This window comes from Mytilus californianus, unplaced genomic scaffold (genome assembly GCF_021869535.1).
Source record: "Mytilus californianus isolate M0D057914Y unplaced genomic scaffold, xbMytCali1.0.p SCAF_3, whole genome shotgun sequence".
NCBI lineage: Eukaryota > Metazoa > Mollusca > Bivalvia > Mytilida > Mytilidae > Mytilus > Mytilus californianus.
The window spans coordinates 75,581,052-75,602,719 of NW_026262679.1; the positions used below are offsets into that span (position 1 = coordinate 75,581,052).

The 21,668-nt window shown below is 30.7% G+C and overlaps 1 protein-coding gene across 8 annotated transcripts in view; it reads right to left on the reverse strand.

The window, feature by feature from the left end:
• LOC127733236 (dedicator of cytokinesis protein 1-like) overlaps nt 1-21,668 on the reverse strand; it is an 81,903-nt gene that overhangs the window by 25,742 nt on the left and 34,493 nt on the right. For 6 of the 8 annotated variants that reach the window (XM_052242542.1, XM_052242544.1, XM_052242543.1 and 3 more), the window contains 21 exons: nt 20,547-20,730; nt 19,707-19,819; nt 18,976-19,065; nt 17,347-17,447; nt 16,670-16,801; nt 15,931-16,039; nt 13,890-13,960; nt 11,264-11,370; nt 10,608-10,738; nt 9,543-9,638; nt 9,055-9,078; nt 7,470-7,663; nt 6,229-6,301; nt 5,490-5,590; nt 4,850-4,908; nt 4,305-4,376; nt 3,644-3,744; nt 3,089-3,174; nt 2,267-2,423; nt 1,541-1,672; nt 505-624 (listed from right to left, as the gene is read on the reverse strand). In XM_052242542.1, the coding sequence (XP_052098502.1) occupies nt 505-624; nt 1,541-1,672; nt 2,267-2,423; nt 3,089-3,174; nt 3,644-3,744; nt 4,305-4,376; nt 4,850-4,908; nt 5,490-5,590; nt 6,229-6,301; nt 7,470-7,663; nt 9,055-9,078; nt 9,543-9,638; nt 10,608-10,738; nt 11,264-11,370; nt 13,890-13,960; nt 15,931-16,039; nt 16,670-16,801; nt 17,347-17,447; nt 18,976-19,065; nt 19,707-19,819; nt 20,547-20,730 (2,253 nt within the window). The remainder of the gene's footprint in view (nt 1-504; nt 625-1,540; nt 1,673-2,266; nt 2,424-3,088; nt 3,175-3,643; nt 3,745-4,304; nt 4,377-4,849; nt 4,909-5,489; nt 5,591-6,228; nt 6,302-7,469; nt 7,664-9,054; nt 9,079-9,542; nt 9,639-10,607; nt 10,739-11,263; nt 11,371-13,889; nt 13,961-15,930; nt 16,040-16,669; nt 16,802-17,346; nt 17,448-18,975; nt 19,066-19,706; nt 19,820-20,546; nt 20,731-21,668) is intronic. The other 2 variants (XM_052242545.1, XM_052242540.1) reach the window with 1 other exon arrangement.

Sequence of the window (21,668 nt, forward strand, 5' to 3'; positions counted from 1 at the left end):
TAAAATATAAATGAAGTGATGTGTCCTTAACAAACAAAAGTAAAATTGGCATGACAACTAATTTAAATAGGTGAACCCACTATATCTAAATCCTGGTATAATTGCTGTAAATTCGCAATGTTTTTATCATTGCGACAAGATAAGTGTCGCAGAAATAAAAACTAACACTAAAATTTTGATAGTATTATTCGTATGCAGCATTACCTGAAATCGTAATAAATAAACTTGCATTTGTACCTATCATCAAACAATTGCAATAATTAATACATGCAATAATGAATGAATTTACAGAATGAAGAAGCCCTATGTGTGGAATTTATTTAGCTTTCTGCACTACAACAACCGAAAAAGCAACAAAAAATTAAAATACTAAACTGTTGATATAAATTGTTTTATAGTTTAATTTTTTTTAATTTCATACAAAAAAGTTCTGATATAAAAAACCTGAAGGTAGAAAAGCTTTCAAGCTTGGTTGATCAATAAATGGAAATGAGAAAAACTTACTTTTCCCTTGTCAAAGTATCCTACAATATCATAGTATAACATTTCTTTGAGTTGTCTCTGTGTCTGTGCCTCTAGATGCCAATTACATTGCAACATGGGTGGTAAGGGTTCATCTGACCACTTAAAAAGTAATATTTAAGTTTCTACATTTATGTCAATTTCTCAAATTCAATTCAAATTTTTTATAATATGATTTTTTTTTGTAGATATTGTATTGCTTTTGAAGTTTCTGTCTTATCTATTATAGTTTTAAGATGACAGGAGGAAATTGGTCAAAAATAGTCATTTAAAAGCAATAACTCCTGTAGAGTCATCTGATAGTTTGGATACAAATGGGGAAAAAAGACGTAGATCTTGACATTCTGAACAATATTTGACTTGTCAGATTTTCTCTTTCTTTTATTGTTTTCAAGATATTAAACAATTACTTGCATTTTACCCCTATGATCTATTTTTAGCAATAGCTGCAATGTTAGTTGATGGACCATAGTATAATTCCAAAACTATAATCATCAAACCATAAGGATCAATCATGTGAAGTTTGGTTTAAATTGGTTCAATGGTTTCAAAGGAGAAGATTCGTTTAAATTGTTATGAAGTACGACAGACACTGGACACCAAGTGTTGGCCCTTTGTCAAATGAGCTAAAAAGAATGCACAAGAGTTTTTATAGGTCACTTTTAAAAACATGTAACTTAAGGTCCAAACTCTTTGGACCATTTAAAAAAAAAAAAATGACAGAAATTTTTCCTGCTAGCCATTGATTGTTTAAAATACAAGTTGTTTCCTCAAATAAAAATATTTAGCTGTTGATTTTTCTCATTTCAAGCTTCCAAACAAAATCATGGTATCTAATCAGGCAAAAAAAAACCCAATAGTTTCTAAATCTCCAAATATGGTTAGTAGTTAAGTGGAAATCTCAAATTGATGTTGATAGAGTACAAAAATACTAACCACTACATGTCGCTGACTAAGAAGTCACTACCGGTACTTAAAATTAAACAATAAATCATTATGAAGGTCAAGTCATACTTACTTGGAGTAAATTAACATGTAACATTATAGTATAAGCTGCCTCTGTATAGTTTTCACATTCAAGGTGAAGATCACAAAGTTTATATAGATATCTTATGTACATTTCCTGTCTTTCAATATCGTGGTAAAAATTCTGTAAAAAAGAATAAATAGACAAATGCTCAACTTGAAGTTATATTTTTAAACAAAATGAACAGATACAAATACTGTAATCAGACAAAATAAATTGATTGATTGATGTTTAACGCCACTTTCAGCACTATTATGCTATTTTGTGGCGGTGAGTTTTGATGAATAAACCAAAAGAAAAAATGATCATAATGATAGAACAAATGCTGCAGTATTGGTACTTGCAGCTATCAAATGTAAATGAAAATATATATTCCTTTATCAATAGCACCTTCTGATACTATTTTACACAAATCCTTGAAGGTTTCTCAATGCCCCCAAAGAAGCTACCCCCATTTGTGCATTATGCTATGACAATGACATAAAAAAAAAACTTTCAACAAGGGCATTTCGCAAATAATGGAAGAAATAAATGGATAACAATTTTTCAAAATACAAAAGACTTCAGGATTTTTTTAATTTTCTTCAATCCTTTACAAATATTGATTTAAACCTAACTTCTTAGGTATCAACCATTCATGCCTGGAACAATCATTAAATTAAGATAGATTTTCCATTATAAATAAAATAAATATTTAAAGATTTTTGAAACACTTACCAGCAGATTAACAATACAACTCATTCGATGTTCTTTAATCTCGTTCTGTATAATCTTCCTATATTCTAAAAGTCTTTGTAGTAACTCTTTGATTGTATTCACAAAATTGACTCCTGATTCCATCATTGCTGAATGACCTTTACATAACTGGGATAATCTGGGTAAAAAAACAGCAATAAAGAACTTAAGTTTGTACATTAAGATGCAATGAAACCAAAAAATGATTACTTTTCCTATTGTTTCACAAATGATTTTATTTATAATAATTTTGTGATTTTGGTAACTTTTGACCCAATTATTACAGAATGAACTTATCAAAATTGATTGATGGGTTGAATGGTGTTAGATGCCACTTTCAGCACTATTGGCTATTTCTTGGCAGTCAGATTTTATTGGTGGAGGTAGCCAGTGTTCCTGCAGAGAACCATCAATCATTGACAGGAAAACTGACAATCTTTGTCAATTAAGATTGGAGTCAGGCACATGGGGGGTTTGAACTCATAACCTTATTGTTGACAGGCTAGTGATACAGTAATTGAACTACTTGGACAACTCAGCCACTATCAAAATTGAAGCAAGTGACTAAATCACAAAAAAAAATTTCTTTCCAAATTGTATAAAATATGTGTATCAATACTTGACATGTATCACATTGACAGTTAAATTATTTGTTTGTTTCTTATTCATTTTCTTTGATTTTCAATCTTTACTTTGACTCTTTTGAGTAACCTCATTTGAAAGCGAAAGTGTACCCACAGAAGTTTATGAAAGCAAATTATTTAGATTTGTTTTTTTAATAAGACAGATATAATAAGTATTTACATGACATATATCATTTCTTTATATTCTTCATCACCACATCCTCCTTCTACTAAAGCATCCAGTTTCATAATTAACTCATTCTCCACCTGTTTAAATATAAGCATTAAATGTTATTGGGAATATACAATTCTAATCAATGGTCTACAGTCCATTTGATCTTTATTACCTGTATTTAAACAAGATTAAATGCATGCAAATGCAACAAGAACATGCACACAAGTGTAATGATTTCTGCACTCAAACTGAATGTACCACATTGTCTAATATCCCTTGCTCAATTATCAAACCAAATTGCATGGTTTACTAAATTATTTCTATTCAATATCATATCAATCTATAGTTTAAAGGTGTATCTTTTCAGAAGAGCTTGTTAACTAATACAGTTTAATTTTCTATAAAAGTGATTATTCTTTTAAATAGTTATCATTTGTATTTCAGGAAATTACTGGAATCACTTACAACATAACAAAGAAGAGATTTTTGTATCTGTGTTTTACAGTGACAAATATTTCAAGCTGTAATGAGTGTATTTCTTATCCTTTCACATAAAAATACCTGAGAAAAGTTTCCTTTGATTTTTCCAGTTATAGAATCTATCTCATTGAATTCAAAGGACATCATGTCAAAGAATATTGGTATTGTGGCCTTTCTTAATTCTGTAATATAAAATAGATCTATACAAAGTGTCCTGACTTTTTCTCTGTAAATTAAAAGACATATTTTAACATATATAGCAAACTTTCAAAGTTAAATACAACTTCAGATATAAAACTTTGACAATGAATATTCAAAAGAATAGTGAAACATAAATCAAAATTTATGGAATATTAAAATGCAAAACAATGCCAAGCTAAGGTTGACAATGTTTTTTCGAGGGGTAACAATCTGCTCTCTACCAACCTTTTAGATATGAGTTATTCAATCTATTATACAGAATGTTGGGTTAATAATGTAATAATGTCTTTTAAATTTTAAATCAAAAGTAATAAACTAAACTTCTTGTATATAACAACCATTCGGTAAGAATTAAACAACTGATCAAGTGTTTCCTTGAAGGGAAATTGATTATAAGCCATGTGATAGAGTAAATTATCATCCTTGAATAAACCAATCAAAATCTGACATTTTGACATGAAGTATGATATAAAAAATGGTATCATGGTCTTTGGTAAATAGAAAAGATAATGATAACAGAAACAATAAACAGATTACTTACCTTGCTCTGGAATTAATGTCATTTCAAGTATAGGTCCTACCAAACCAGGTATAAAATATTGTTTATTTTGTCCTAAAAATATAATAAGTTTGTCAGTAATTATAAATAAAGGGAGATATTGGGTAAACAGTAATGAGGCAGTAACCATGAAACAAAAGTTCAACAAAACTGACATCTAGAGGTTACTATTCAGCCTTCATCAGTGAATAAGTTCCATTGCCCATAAATCCATCAGAAGCATACACAATATCTAACGCCAAAACTTTATTCATGATTGACAGAAAAATAGACAAATACATTACTACAGAACTTCTGACTATAAAATGAATAATATTTCTTATCAAGCTAAAAACCTTCAAAGCTAATAGTATCATGATTCAACTGAGAGGAAAAAAAATCTAGGAAGCAAAACATAATACACTCAAACAAAATACATATTGAATAGAATTTTGTTATTTTTTATTTGTTTCTCAGAATTTCAATGTTCTGTGTATTTGTTTGACCTGTAGACGACTTCTTAGTATATAATGCTTTACAAAACTTACCTAAATGAAACCACATATGTCTAATTTCAAACCCAGCCTCTCTTCTCATATCCTTGTATCTATAAAAAAACAGAAGGAGAAAAAATCAGAAAAAACTGTTTGCCATTTAAAATACAGTATAAAACAGAAGGGACTGTCATCAAATAATTCAGTTATTGTGGATTCATTAGTATAAGTGGGGTTCTAATTTTCATGGATTTCGAGGGGCATCCATTGGTGATTGACTTACTTATTTCAGAAGTGAACAAATTACTGGTTCTTCCTAAAGACTCGTATGTAGAATTGTCAAAACTAAGCAATCAAGTATTCATGAATAGTGTTTTTTTTTTAAATTGCTCCCACAGTACATGATTTTTGAAGATAAAGAAAATATCAAGAGGTACAAGCTTAGGTGTAGATGGCCAAAAACTGGTTGTCAAAAAATTTTTTATTCTGTTTTTCATTTTATAAGGTTGATTTCCCACTGATTTTGCTTGTCAAGTTCAAATTTTAAGGAGTTTTAAAATTTGAAAGCCAAGTCACCCCCTTTTTAAAAAATCATGTTAATGGGGTCACTTATAAGTGTAAATTGAAAAAACTGTGATCATTTGCATAGATTCAAACAAAATTATGTTTTACTCTTTTCCAGGATTGAACTTACCGTGATATAATTTTTGTTCTTTTAGATGGTGTAAATTGTTCTAACTGTAACGCTCTCTGTGTGAGGAATGATATTGCACAATGGAAGAAACAGCTCCATAACTGAAAGAAAATATATATATATATAGTGAGTTTATACACATTATTTAAAATACTGTATTTGGAAAAAATTGTGGAGAACAAAACTATCTACACTCCCTGTCAGAAATCATTATATGCATAAAGATTATTATATGGCATTTTCAATATCACACTATCATTTGTTTGAGAATATAGCCAAGTGTACTTAATATGGCTTTATCAATATCACACGCTGTATCAACCTTCAACCAATACATTCTGTTGAGCAGAGCTCTGAGTATTGTATCAATTGATACAGGGTGATTTTGAAAAAGCCATGTAACATTTTTCTGTTTATGATGTACTTAAAACAGATGATTTTTTGGGGGGTTTTGATAAATACTATACAACAGTGACTGATATTATCAAGAAAACTTTATTCTCTAAACTTTTTGTTTGAAGACAATACAATTTTCTTTCAGCTTTGACAATATAAAAATTTAAACCTTTCCAAGGCATTTATAAAAACTGGTTCATCCAGATGGGTAAAACCAACAAATTTGACAGAATTATATTTTAAAAGATGAAATTTCCAATAGGATTTAACATATTGAAGCTTACTTTTATATACAAGCATGCCATTTTATTGTTTATTAATTGACCTGGTAAAATTGACGTACCTGTTCCTCAAAATCTGTAGAAAACTTTTCATAAATTGTGTGAGCAAAAAATCTTAAGGCACGTAGTATTATGCTGCAAAAAAGAAAATATTTTATGTTGTTATTACAATAAAAATTTCTGTTGACACATGTGTATCCACTCCATATATATTTTTTTTTAATTTCTGTTTTAACAGTCATCAGAATGATATAACTTCCATTGATGGAACAAATCGATAATAACTGTCATATTCTAGTATAACAGTACAAATTCTTTCTAGGCAAAGTGGTGATTTGGTACACTCAAACTTTCTACTTATATGATTTATTAATGATTTCTTAAACAGTTATACATGTCTTAAAAGAAGCCCTTAATAAAGACTGAAGAACATGTGATGATTAGATATGTGTTTAAATTTATATTGGTTCAAATTAGAACGCAAGCATATCCCTAATTGTAATTCAAAGTAAAGAAAACAGGAAGAAGGTGTCTGGCAGATCCCAAAGCACTCACATGTTTCAACTCATGTCAAGCTGCTGACCAAATATGTTGTAATTCTGTTCAATAGTATCTGATAAAAGTGTGACAGGAATATATGTTGGATGAAAGGATGAACAGATGGATTGACAAGGTAAATGAGATTAAGCCCCTACTCCTAGAGTGAAGGTATAGTAATAATATAATAAATGGATGTTAATATAAAGGGAATTTTGATCTTGTCTGGTGTAGACAGATTTTCATTTTAGTTAGGGTTCTGTTTAAACAGGTTTCACTGTAGTAGAAACTAAACAAAGTACAATGCAAGTGTCATTAACTGTGGATTCTTTTACTTTTGTGAGTTCCAATGTTTGTGGATTGAGAAAAAATTGTCTTCTCATGGCTATCTGATTTCATGCTTTTACCAAAGTCTGCATACAAACCTATAGAAAATTTAAACTTGGTTGAACTTTTAAATTTGTGGTTCGACTATACCTACGAAATCCACCAAAATTGGTATTTCACGAATAATAATGAATCCACAGTATCCTTATTGTGCATAATAAAAGATCAAATAATACTACATGTTACTTTTACTTTAAACCCCAACAAAGAACTGATGTTTCCCAAACAAAGAACATGTTTCCCCAAAAAAGAACTGGTGTTTCCCAAACAAAGAACTGGTGTTGTCCAACATAGAACTAGTGTTCCCTAAAAAAAAACTGATGTTACCCAACAAAGAACTAATGTTACCCAATAAAGAACTGATGTTACTTCAACATACCTATTCTGTAACATGATCATCTCTACCCAATCTGAAGGAAATACTGTATTTTCCACTAAAACTCGGAATAATATTAATATTTCCATTAGGAAATCACGTAAGTCTATTGTGTAAGAAAACTCCTCCACATACATTTTATAATGTCTATCTGTCATTTGTCTTAAAACACTTAATAACACAGCAACACAACTTGTCTGAAAAAGAAATGTCTCCTGCCATGATTTCTTAAAGTGGTAAATAATATTATAAACATCAAACCGACTACAGTATTACAACTAAAAACCTTTACAGGTGTACAGCAGATAGATGTTATTAAGCTATTATACTTTTGCTTTCATTTTAATGACAGTGCTATTAAATGGATTAATGGCTACAGTTGCCTCAATAAAACATGTTAATTGATATTAAATAAAGCTATTCAGATGTGCCTGTTAATTCTAAAAGCTCAGAGCATCCTCTCAGAATGCTTGGTACATGTTCAAACGAATAAATTAATATACCAAACAAAAAAAGATTTTTTTTTATAGGTTTTTAATTTTCTTTTCTCACAAATTATTGTGAATGTTCATTCCAAGCTGAGTTTCAGATTAGCAATTTCAACTTTTCTTTCATTTTGTTCACATCAGTAAGATTTGTTCATCTGGCTTTCAAGGTTTTGACTTTCAGCTTATCTGGTTGGATTGAATACAACAACTATTGCATTAAATCAACTTCATTTCTTGAAAATATGATTTAAGATTAAGATACTGTATTCTAACAAAAAAAAAATCATCTTTTTAGTTTAAAGGGGCATATTTCAGGACAGTCTATATTATAAAACATATCTAACAGACTGTTGGATAAATGTGTAGATACATCTTACTCAACTTGAAGCATACTTGCATTTATATGAAGACATCTTGTTAGCACTTGTAATGCAAACACAAATTAATGTAATATAACATGCCTTGAATATATCGATCTATTTACAAATCTCCTTTTACAATGATTTTACGGATTATGGATGCAGTAAATAAGCTGCATGTAGAATGTGTAATTTAAATGCATGAGGTGATATGTATGTTCTCTCCTATGAAAGATAACAGTAAATACACAGAGAAATATATGTTTAAATGAAACAGTAGAAAAGAGTGTTTTTTTTCGAAAATCCTTGTCTACTAAAACAATACAATGAGAAATGCAGATATATTTTCAATAAATATACAAAGATTCTAAATTATTCTTTTGTGTCTGAAAATGATATCAGAAACTGATATTAGAAATAAAGTGCTTCAGAGATTTACATGAACAGACAGTACTACACGTAGAATGAATGGAGAGACATGCACTGTTAACTGCTAATGGTGTTGACTACATGAAACAGCTATGGCCGTGTATAATAAATATTGAGCTTCTCAGGTCAAATTATTTTTAGATGAGGAAGCCTAAAACTAATTTCCATTTTGTTTAGAAGAATTCTATTTTTTTCAAACTATACTGAATACAGCAAGGACTAATTCCCATCTTTTGGACTTATGAGGTAGTTGCCTGAGAAACTAAATATTTATTCAACTTGGCATGATGTGATATGGAATACATGTATTACCCTGCAATATAACACAGCTGATGACTAAAATGAAATGATTTCAACAGTCAATAGGATTCAATACACACTCCATTTACCTTTTTGTTAGTTTAAATTGATTTTAACTTTATATAAATGTTAGGGAAATAACATTAATAATTCTGACTCATTTTATGTGAATGCAAAAATTAGCTTTTTCTAATTTTTTTTAAATGGACCATAGATTCTTAATATTTGTTATAGAATTTGGTAGAAGACTTCTTTTGAAGAGTCTGTTTTCCTTTTCATACATCATAATTGGACTTACAAAAATTTACTGTTCTAATTACAAAAATATTGCTTATCAGCCTAAAATTTAGGAACAAAAATTCCTTTAAATAATTGGCAATATTAAAAAACCAATTAATGCTATCATTTTTCTTTTCTCACCACTGGCAATATGGTAGTTAGATATGAAAATGGCACAGAATGTCGCATTTTAAAATTTTCCTCTTTTTATACAAACTTACTGCTACTTTGGATTTTCTCTCCAAAATTATGGCTGCCTGGATGATAGTTCTTAAGTTCATTCTGATAATTTCTTCTATGTCCTCCTCATGAGAACCCTGAAATATAACAAATATATTTTATTTGTGCTTAACATTTAGATGAAATATGTGTAGTCATTAAACTGCCGGTGAATATTTGACAGATCTGAAATGTATAACAGTATAGCTAAGTATAACAGTATAGCTGAACTAGATGAAGTTTGAAACAAAATGTTAAGAAGTTACCATTGGTAGTTGCTGAGGAAAATGCATCCAAAAAAAAAAAAAAAAATACAGAAAGAAAGACACTCACACATGGGTTGATAAACAATGGTAAACCAGTATTGACTTCACTTTGGATAAAAAATTGTTTCCTTCATATTCTCAAAATATTTGTGCTGAACAATAGAAACAGGAGAAAGTTTTGATAGCAACTTTTGTTTAAGGATGTTGTTAGCTACATTTGTTTTTGACTTTTTGTCAAATATTCGCAATCCACTAGTTTTATCCAAGGAGTGCCAATAAAAATTTTGCCGGATAACCCCTACTTTTCATTTCATATTTTTACTTACATATAGTTTAAAAAGCCATTTTTGAAAATTTTATAAAATCCTTTTTATTTTTTTATACTTTTTGAAAGAAAAAGGTTCCAATGTTAAATGTATGAAAAATCTTGAGAGAATCATTTCCCGCCAAATTTTCAATTGATTATAGACACAGACCTTTCATTTTTTTCATTTTTTTAAAGTTTTCTTATTTATAAACTATCAATTTATAACAGTCATTTATTATAAAAAGCTTCTTATTTTGAAACAGAGGAGTGAACATCCCTAAGTCCAAGCTTGGTAACTTCCTGTCAATAGCTTTTATTTTTCATTTCACCAAGATATCAATACACTTAAGTGGGTTTCTTTCAGTCAATACACCAATTATATAGCTTTCATCTTAAATTTTTATAGTTTAGTCAGTTTTTTGCATGGTGTCTTTAGTACAAATAAAATTTTGAATGGATGAATACAAATATAATTGTTAACAAATGAAACTTACAAAATCTTTACTATACATGACATCCATGATATCACTAAGTACCAATATACAGTCTTCTAATTCCTCCTTCTTTTCTTCCATCAGTGACTTGGTGTGAGAGAGGATCATAGAAAGTAGAATTCTACGACATTCTGCAAATAATTAGTATTATAAATCAGAAATATCAGAACCTTTATTGATCATATATAATAACAAAGAAACTGATATAAATAAATAAGAGAAAAACTAAAGGCAATATTGTGAGGATAATCTATGATATCAAGTTCAAAAGTAATAAAAATTTCTCTTATGGTCTGTTGTCATATTAAAAATTTGATGGTAAGGCATACCATTTGTTTACCGGGAAAGAAATTTATGTGTTTGTTTTCTTTTTCTCCCTAAGAATAAAAGAGGCTTCTGTAAAGTTCACAATGGAAGTCTCTTGCTCCAGTAAGGAGAAACAATCCATCTACAGTTCAAATGTTTGTCTCCTAAAAGACCTAAGAATAAAAGAGGCTTCTGTAAAGTTCACAATGGAAGTCTCTTGCTCCAGTAAGGAGAAACAATGGATCTACATTTCAAATGTATGTCTCCTAAAAGACCTATGAGCATGACAGTTTTGGTAATACTACTAGCATCAGGTATATAATGATCTCTGATAAAACAGTCATACTGACCTGGAAATTTAAATAAATCACTATGTACAAGGTCATCTATACACTTCAACTTCTGTTTTGTTAATCTTTCTTTTGGCACATTGTTTATAAACTCAACCATTAAACGACTGGAAACGAAAGAAAATAGAGGTATAAATGCATAAGGAATACATAATTTTGAAAGAGGAGAAGAATTTCAATCAAAAGATATTTAACACATCTTGGCAATTCTTCAAATCCTTTCTGAGTAATTGAAAATGCATATTTGCAGTTTTGATTTATTCAACTAAAATCCTGTTACCCAAAGGAACTTTAAATAAATCAAATATAAACAGCAGTAACATCCTTTTCTAGATTCCGATATTTCAGTTTTACATGGGAAACTCTACACAAAAAAATACTACAAAAGGGTAGATTTTTCGTATCATATTGCTAATTTTCCTGTTTCGGACATTGATGTTCCTTAAGACCCATCTTACAGCGTTTATATATCCCAACTTGTTCGCTTTGCCTGTGTCTGTAGTCATGTTTTGAGTATCTCTAAACCTTTTTTTGATCAGAATTCTCATGTTGAAATGCATATTGCAAACAAACAAAGGACAATAGCTAACAGAAAACTAGAGGCTCTAAAGAGCCTGTGTCGCTCACCTTGGTCTATGTGCATATTAAACAAAGGACACAGATGGATTCATGACAAAATTGTGTTTTGGTGATGGTGATGTGTTTGTAGATCTTACTTTACTGAACATTCTTGCTCCTTACTACTATCTCTATCTATAATGAACTTGGCCCGGTAATTACAGTGGAAAATACTTTGTAAAAATTTACAAAAAATTACAAAATTTATGAAAATTGTAAAAAATTGACTATAAAGGGCAATAACTCCTTAAGGGGTCAATTGACAATTTTGGTCATGTTGCCTTATTTGTAGATCTAACTTTGCTGTACATTATTGCTGTTTACAGTTTATCTCTATCTATAATAATATTCAAGATAATAACCAAAAGCTGCAAAATTTTCTTAAAATTACCAATTCAGGGGCAGCAACCCAACAACGTGTTGCCTGATTGGTCTTAAAATTTCAGGGCAGATAGATCTTGACCTAATGAACAATTTTATTCTCATCAGATTTGCCCTTAATGCTTTGGTTTCAGAGATATGAGCCAAAAAATGCATTTTACCCTATGTACTATTTTTTAGCCATGTCAGCCATCTTGGTTCGCGAGCAGGGTCATCGGACACATTTTTTGAACTAGATACCCTAATGATGATTGTGGACAAGTTTGGTTAAATTTGTCTTAGTAGTTTCAGAGGAGAAGATTTTTGTAAAAAAATTACAAAAATTTACGAAAAATGGTTAAAAATTGACTATAAAGGGCAATAACTCCTTAAGGGGTCAACTGACCATTTTGGTCATGTTGACTTATTTGTAGATCTTACTTTGCTGAACATTATTGCTGTTTACAGTTTATCTCTATCTATAATAATATTCAAGATAATAACCAAAAACGGCAAAATTTCCTTAAAATTACCAATTCAGGGGCAGCAACCCAACAACAGGTTGCCTGATTGGTCTGAAAATTTCAGGGCAGATAGATCTTGACCTAATGATCAATTTTATCCTCATCAGATTTGCTCTAAATGCTTTGGTTTCAGAGATATGAGCCAAAAAATGCATTTTACCCTATGTACTATTTTTTAGCCATGTCGGCCATCTTGGTTTGCGGGTGGGGTCATCGGACACATTTTTTAAACTAGATACTCTAATGATGATTGTGGACAAGTTTGGTTAAATTTGTCTTGGTAGTTTCAGAGGAGAAGATTTTTGTAAAAGATTACAAAAATTTACGAAAAATGGTTAAAAATTGACTATAAAGGGCAATAACTCCTTAAGGGGTCAACTGACCATTTTGGTCATGTTGACTTATTTGTAGATCTTACTTTGCTGAACATTATTGCTGTTTACAGTTTATCTCTATCTATAATAATATTCAAGATAATAACCAAAAAGGCAAAATTTCCTTAAAATTACCAATTCAGGGGCAGCAACCCAACAACGGGTTGTCCGATTCATCTGAAAATTTCAGGGCAGATAGATCTTGACCTGATAAACAATTTTACCCCATGTCAGATTTGCTCTAAATGCTTTGGTTTCAGAGATATATGCCAAAATCTACATTTTACCCCTATGTTCTATTTTTAGCCATGGCGGCCATCTTGGTTGGTTGGCCGGGTCACCGGACACATTTTTTAAACTAGATACCCCAATGATGATTGTGGCCAAGTTTGGTCAAATTTGGCCCAGTAGTTTCAGAGGAGAAGATTTTTGTAAAAGTTTACGGACGACGGACGACGGACGACGGACGCAAAGTGATGAGAAAAGCTCACTTGACCTTTCAGGTCAGGTGAGCTAAAAAGATTCTGAATTTACATGATGACATTACACAGGACCAAATAAATTTGAGAAGTATTAGTATGAAAATGTTGAAGGGTCATTACTTCTTAATAACTTTTTTATAAAATGGTGGCATAATAACTTCCACGAGAGTTGTTTCATTGTCAATCATACCACATCTTGCTATTTCTATATTGACCAATACTTGCAGGCAGATGAATAGGTAAAATAAAAACTTATCAACAAACGTACCTAAGTTCTACTAAATCAAACACCTGAGCAATATCTTTTATTGCTGAACACATGTACTTCAATGCTGAACCCTAAAATAAACAACCAATAGAATCTTACATTGAAGGAATTAATGTATCAGCAATGTGTGGTTATGGTGTGTGTTAACCTTCACAGATAAATCAAAGTATTAGTGTTCAGATATAAATTATTATTACATTCAATCACAGTAGCTTTATGTACCATATTTCTGCATAATTAGATCTAGGGGGGAAAATTTGCAAGCCCCGTCTAAATGTGCAGAAAAAAAATTTGACAGGGGGGATTATAATCTTCTCTGTTAAGTTTTACATTCAAAAGAAAGAACACAACAGATAATTAATGAAATAATCCTCCTTTGTATATTTTGTGGGGTCACAAAAATCTAAACATTTTTTTACCTAATCGAGGTAATGGTGAATATGTTTATAAAACAATGGAATAGAGGATGTTTGTTTACTGGTAATTTCAGCTGGTACATTATTACATGAGGTATAAGTGTATAGAGGAGTTTCCAATTTTGTTTTATGAATGAACAGTCCCAATTGACCTGGGGTCATTCAGAGAAAAACATGTCATTGTTACATGAAGATATTTGCTTTGCGACATCTATTTTTTCCACGAAAATGCACTCATTGGAAGATCTTGTATTATCACTAGCATGCATTTATCAGAATTAGCAGTGTATTATAATTGTAGATACCCATGCTACCTGTGTAATATGACTGGTGTGTAATTTTCTTAGCTGGCCATGTGTTATGTCTCGTGTGAAATAAATACCTGAGCTAATAGTGTGTTATGACTGGTGTGTAAAATTACTAAATGAGCAGTGTGTTGAGATCAAGGCTTCCAAAACGGTCATATATTCCGGACATTTGTATAATGTCCGGTAAAAGTCCGGCTGGGCAAAGCATGAAACGGACATCTACTTTTTAGTTTTCAAGGCTTTCTTAAGAGCAGTCGAAAATGATCATTTTAACATAATTCGCGATCTTTTTGACCCAACCTTTTGCCTTTAACAGCCACACATTTCCGGTCATAAAAGTGACATGATCATTAAGTACTATCAAAACAACTCCTACTTTAATACCTTCTCATTTTAATCAAGGCTAATTAGTTGTCGAACAGCTGAAATTTACCTGTTCAGGTGACAGGTAAACTATTTTGAACCGGATATTGATCGGTCTATTCAAAGTTATTTTCTTACATTTCAGCGGTTTGCATCTAATTAATTTAGTCAAAAAGATTCAAATTATCTGAAATACGTTTACAAATATTATTTGATGAAAAAATTAAAAAGGTGAAAATGAAAAATTGTCATAACCACGTTGTTTGAACCAGAGACATGTTTGAACTAGTACACATGTGCGCATGTGCGCATGTGTGAAATTTAATTATGCAGCCTAATTTCTTCAAAAAATTCTTAAATTGTCATTGATACCTTTATCTCACGTTTATTTCGAATATTTTCTTGAAGAAATAACGTAGAAAGAGCTACTTACACTCATTCATGCTTTGCAAGCGTACACAGAATTTACGTATCCGTCTCTGGTCCATGTTTTACCATTGTCAAGATAACATCCGGTTTAAAAACGAAAGTAAAGTTTTTGACAACGTTATTTTGCCCAAATAAAGAGTCTACGGCAGATATAAGTACGCTGATGTTGCACACTTCGAATGATGCACTGCCAATTTAAACAGTTTACGTCAGAACTTCGAATTTGAATCAAAGAAAGTTTAATATCGTTTTTTTTTAATTGTCAATCTGACATTGGGATGTCCAACTCGGCAACTGATTACCATTATTGCCTTTTGTTTATTTAGTCTTAAGGGATTAAAATCGGGATAATATATAAAATGTCCGGCTGGCTAAAAATAATTTTGGAAGCCCTGGTTGAGATTGGTGTGAAATAACTGCCGTGTTATAACTAATGTATTTTTTAGCTAGTAGTGTTTTATCACTTGTGTGTAAATATTTTAGCTGGCAATGAATTTAGTGTTGTGTGAATTTAAGTATATTTACCTGAGCTAGTAGTGTGTTATCACTCGTGTGTAACATCATACCACTTATTGCATGAAGTAAATGCTTCATTGTTTGTTCGAATGCAACTTTCCCTTTACCCTCCTCCAATCTACAAACAAACAACAAATTTCTTTCAAACTGGATTAATAGGCAGAAAATACTCCAGTATAAGATTGTAACATAAAGGTAGAAATCATGCAGGGCTGCCAAGTCTCACGCATTTAGCGTGAGACTCACGCATTTTCATGCTTATTTGGCGGCATTTTCCTTTGATCTATTGTTTTTTTCTCTTTGATCTTTACAATTTTAGCCAAATCTCACGCATTTGCTTCATGAAAAGTTGGCATAAGTGGAAATGATACTTTTAATATATAAATACTGGTGAACACAGGGTTTAGCAATATCATTTGTTGAGATAGGGTTGACAGGGGTTGACATAAGTCCAGATATCAAACAGCTGGGTCTTTTTAATTCTTTTTATAATGTTGCAACCTTGAAGCTTACATTATAACTTCTTCAAAAGTATATGATTTGAAACAGATGAAGGTTCTACAAAAGTTTAATGTAATTAAAAACAAACAAAATTTTAGCTTATGTTTTAAAGCCATGACTTTTTGTATGTCCTGAAACTTCATAAATGTACATAATTCCAAGGTATAAAAATAAAATATACCTAGCAGTATTAAAGAAACATATCTAATTTATTTACTATTTACAGACAATGTAGAAAAGAACTTACAAAGTAAATAGACTCCTTGACTTGACTATAAATTTAAACAGATATTCTAATGACTTCATGGCCTTGACCAGGTACTTCTGATTAACTTCTGTTGCTCTATCTACATATTCTCTGAGTAATGTTGTTAGCTTTCTGTAAACAGATGTTATACACAGTTAGTTAAGATCATAATTAAGAATAGCAACTTCTACAAAATGTGAAATAAAATAAGGATGGAGGGGAAGACAAAAACTGACATTTTGAGAAAAGACCAGCAGAAGTCAAAATCAACAGAACTTTATTTTTATCGATTATGTTCCTCTTTGAAGTATTAGTTGGATTTGTTTTCCTACAAATGCTACAAATAGAAAACTGAAATTTGTACTGTAGTATGAAGAATTGGATATTTCATAGTAAATATTAGAATTGCATTATAATACTTATTTATCAAATAATTGTGAAAAGGAAGAGAAAATGGTACACGCTCTACCTGTACTAAAATATGGTGGCCATGTTAACTAATTCTTGAGTAAAATACACATCTACTGAACATACATCATCTAAAGAAAAGACATATCCAACAGATCATTCCATTTTTTCCTTTGGCATTTGGTGTATATGCCATGGGCTAAGAGTTCCCAATTGTTATTAATGATTTTAACAGAAAATCTGTGACTTGGCTTGAAAACTATACTCACTGGTAAGCAGAAGGGAAGCTGAAGGTATCAGTAATGTAAGCATCTAACACTGGCCTGAACTGGTGATACTTTCTGTCTGATATCAAACCAATTATATGTACCTAAAATGGAATCAATTCTTATCTGTAAAGATCATGTAAATATCTACTTTAACATTAATTTTGCACATTTTTTCTAAATAATAAATGTGGTAAATATCTACCTACAAAATTTTGCACACAATGGTTTATAATTATAGATCCAGTTAAAAGGTCAGGATAAAAACAAAATACCAGTACCTGGTGATTTTATCTTCATTTTTTCTCTTGCAGAAGTAAAATGTTCAAGTGCCTGTCAAATGTTCAAAAATCCATCAGTACTCTCTGGTTGAATCTTACTGATATTTTCATTTATGAATATTAGTGTTAATGGCAGATCTTTGATGGTATCTCGAACAGCTATTTTTGAAGACTATGTTGGCATCTAGAAGTCTTTGGTTTCTTTCATCATTCAGCTGCTGTCTCATAATACATACCCACATCTCCTTTTATTTTTTGACATAGAAATATGATTTGCAAATTGCAGCAAACATATTCATGTATTCAAATGTCAACATATGTCCAGTATTTCCACGAATAGTGTTCTATATATCAGATCATACCATGATCATGGTATCAGCAAATGTCCAACATGAAAATTCCTAAGATTCTATTAATAGTTCTGTTTTACTTAAATAGTAAAAGTATAAATGTGTATCAAAGTACTTACCAAGCATTCAAACGCTTGACTGTCATATGTATCTGATATTGTGTTTTCTATCAAAGCACTTACCAAGCATTCAAACACTTGACTGTCATATGTATCTGATATTGTGTTTTCTATCAAAGTACTTACCAAGCATTCAAACACTTGACTGTCATATGTATCTGATATAGTGTTTTCTATCAAAGTACTTAACAAGCATTCAAACACTTGACTGTCATATGTATCTGATATTGTGTTTTCTATCAAAGCACTTACCAAGCATTCAAACACTTGACTGTCATATGTATCTGATATTGTGTTTTCTATCAAAGTACTCACCAAGCATTCAAACACTTGACTGTCATATGTATCTGATATTGTGTTTTCTATCAAAGTTCTTACCAAGCAATCAAACATTTGACTGTCATATGTATCTGATATTGTGTTTTCTATCAAAGTACTCACCAAGCATTCAAACACTTGACTGTCATATGTATCTGATATTGTGTTTTCTATCAAAGTTCTTACCAAGCATTCAAACACTTGACTGTCATATGTATCTGATATTGTGTTTTCTATCAAAGTACTCACCAAGCATTCAAACAGTTGACCGTCATATGTATCTGATATAGTGTTTTCTATCAAAGTACTCACCAAGCATTCAAACACTTGACTGTCATATGTATCTGATATTGTGTTTTCTATCAAAGCACTTACCAAGCATTCAAACACTTGACTGTCATATGTATCTTATATTGTGTTTTCTATCAAAGTACTTACCAAGCATTCAAACACTTGACTGTCATATGTATCTGATATAGTGTTTTCTATCAAAGTACTCACCAAGCATTCAAACACTTGACTGTCACATATATCTGATATTATGTTTTCTATCAAAGTACTTACCAAGCATTCAAACACTTGGCTGTCATATGTATCTGATATTGTGTTTTCTATCAATATTCTAAACAGGGAATCCAGAAGATCTTGTAAAAACTACAAAACAATATCAAAGTATGGTTTGGGTGTTTTAATCTAAAGAGAATAAAAAACTATTTATGCTATGTTGTAATGTTTAGAGAGGCCATAAGGAAGCGAAAACTGGCTACTAACAATACTGAGTCCAATGAAATCTGGCCACTTGTAATACAATCAAAAGTAGTGATAACTGCTCAGAAGTATTTTCTAAATAAATATGACTATTCAACAATTCAAGCAAAATTGTTTGAGACAATTTTGTGTACTAAATCAAGTCATTGATACATGTATATGATATGTAATATAAAGTTTAATGCATTTACTTCTCCCTACTCTTACAAGTCATTCAAGCCAACGATATGGGTAATTGTTTTAAGGTACCTGGACATTAATTGACTACATGTTTAATTAAGACCTGGCTGTTCAATGCAAAGCAAATGTCATGACTTTGAATAAACACATGAAAATACTATTCATCTTGAAAATGTCTTCTGAGGATTTAAATCGTTTTTTATTTTTCCAACTAGAGAACATTACATTTACATTCAAATACAAAAAAAAGTATGTAAATATTTGACTGCCATTTTGATAATTGTCCCATGCTGTAGTTTAGATGGATGTTTATTCAATAACAATATATAAGAGTATAGGTTTTCTACCTTGACTATTTCCTCTCCGTCAACATGCATCAGTTTGTCTAAGTGAAGTCGAAGTGCTGATGGATCCAATTCATTCAATAATTCCTGCCATTTCAACAACCCTAGAATATCCACTGCAAAAGAAAATAATGTCATCAGTACATTTATAAGAGCAAATAGTAAATTCTGGATAAATATATTTTTCTAAAAAGGTATAGTCAGGATCAATGGGCATTTTTGATGATACCTAACTGTAACCTAAGCCCATCAATAAGTTTTATACTGCAGACAAAAGTGAAATTCTGGAAATTCACACTAAAAGAATAGAGTCTATAAAACAGTGGTTGTAACTTTAGGGGTTTTCCAGTGTTTTTCCATGTGTATTTTTGTTTTGTTTTGTTTGTTTGTTTGTTTGTTTGTTTGTTTGTTTGTTTGTTTTTAAAGGGGGGGAGGGTTATAACCCAAGCCACCCACAATACAATTTCTTTAATTCTATGATTCTAAGTTGTTGCCCAAAAAATGTAACCACCCAAAGTCTCTCCACCACACACACATTTTCATTTATGGAAAAGATGTAACAATTAGACCTGTCAAATCTACAGAACATAAGCACTGATCTGGAAGCTCTTTCTCTAAGAGAATAGACAGTGATGTGGGGTGAATATCATTGAACTCTGAGTTTTCATAAGAGCCATACCATTATGTGTCAATTTTGTAGTGAGACAAATGCACCGATTTGGAAGCTGTCTCTCTTAAAATATGCCTTCTAAAATAATTTGATAAGAACCTTACCATTATGTGATTGTTTTGTAGAGCACTTATTAAGAGCATGTCTGTTTAAAGATTTGATAAGAACCTTACCATTATGTGTGAGTTTTGTAGAGCAAACAAATGTATTGATTTGGAAGCTATCTCTTTGACTAAGAGTGAATGGTCCACTAAACAGAGGCACTTTACTGTCTTTATGTATGCCTTGTTCTTCAAGGTCGTCCCTGGTACATGGCAGATCTAAGTATGGTGCTTGCTTGTCATCTTTTTTCTCTATCTGAAATTACAGTTTTGAATATGGTGAATTATTACTTACTCAATGTCAAACAATTTTCGTAATTATGATTTTTGTCAAATTGGAAATTTAAAAAAAAAAATCAACTGTGAGAGAAAGGGAATAAATTTCTAGTTTAGAAATAATTAAAAATTCTTTGTCTTTTCATTCTCGAACAATAACCATTCAAATGTTTGTAATAAATGCCCAAAAATGTATTCATACAATAATAATAACCCTTTTCATCAAATAAAATATGTAAAAACTATTTAAAAATGCTCTACCAAAAAATGTATGTAAAAAGTTAAGTTATAGGCAAGTAAATGCAAGTGGTTATTTGTGTGGTTTTCTATGCCATATAATTTTAAAATAAATGTAGTTCTCTGTATACTTTCATAATGGATAAAACATATATATTCATAAAACAATTAAAAAATAATAATAAAAAAAGATTTACAAAAAAAAAGCCAACAAAAAATAAAGACCACAGACACTTGTTTCATGAATATGGATATTCTTCCCCCCTCTTCATATCCATGTATGGAGGAGTTTCAACAAATGTACACTGAACAAGTAACAGTAATACAGTATATATAAAAAATAAGAAGATGTGGTATGATTGCCAATGAGACAACTCTCAACAAGAGACCAAATGACACAGACATTAACAACTATAGGTCAAAGTACAGCCTTCAATAATGAGCAAAACCCATACCGCATGTTTATCTTTAACCAAAACATTTATTGTTCTATACCCATTGAAAAAAAAAACATTCAGCTTTCATTTTAAAATCATCAATGTGATTGGATTTATGAGGAATCCCATTGAATTAGATGATGTTATTTTAAGGATTTTTTACTCGTTTTGATTCCTTCTGAAATCCAAGGAAAATGGAATTTCACAGACATGATTTTAAATTGAAAGTTGAAGTTTATTTAAA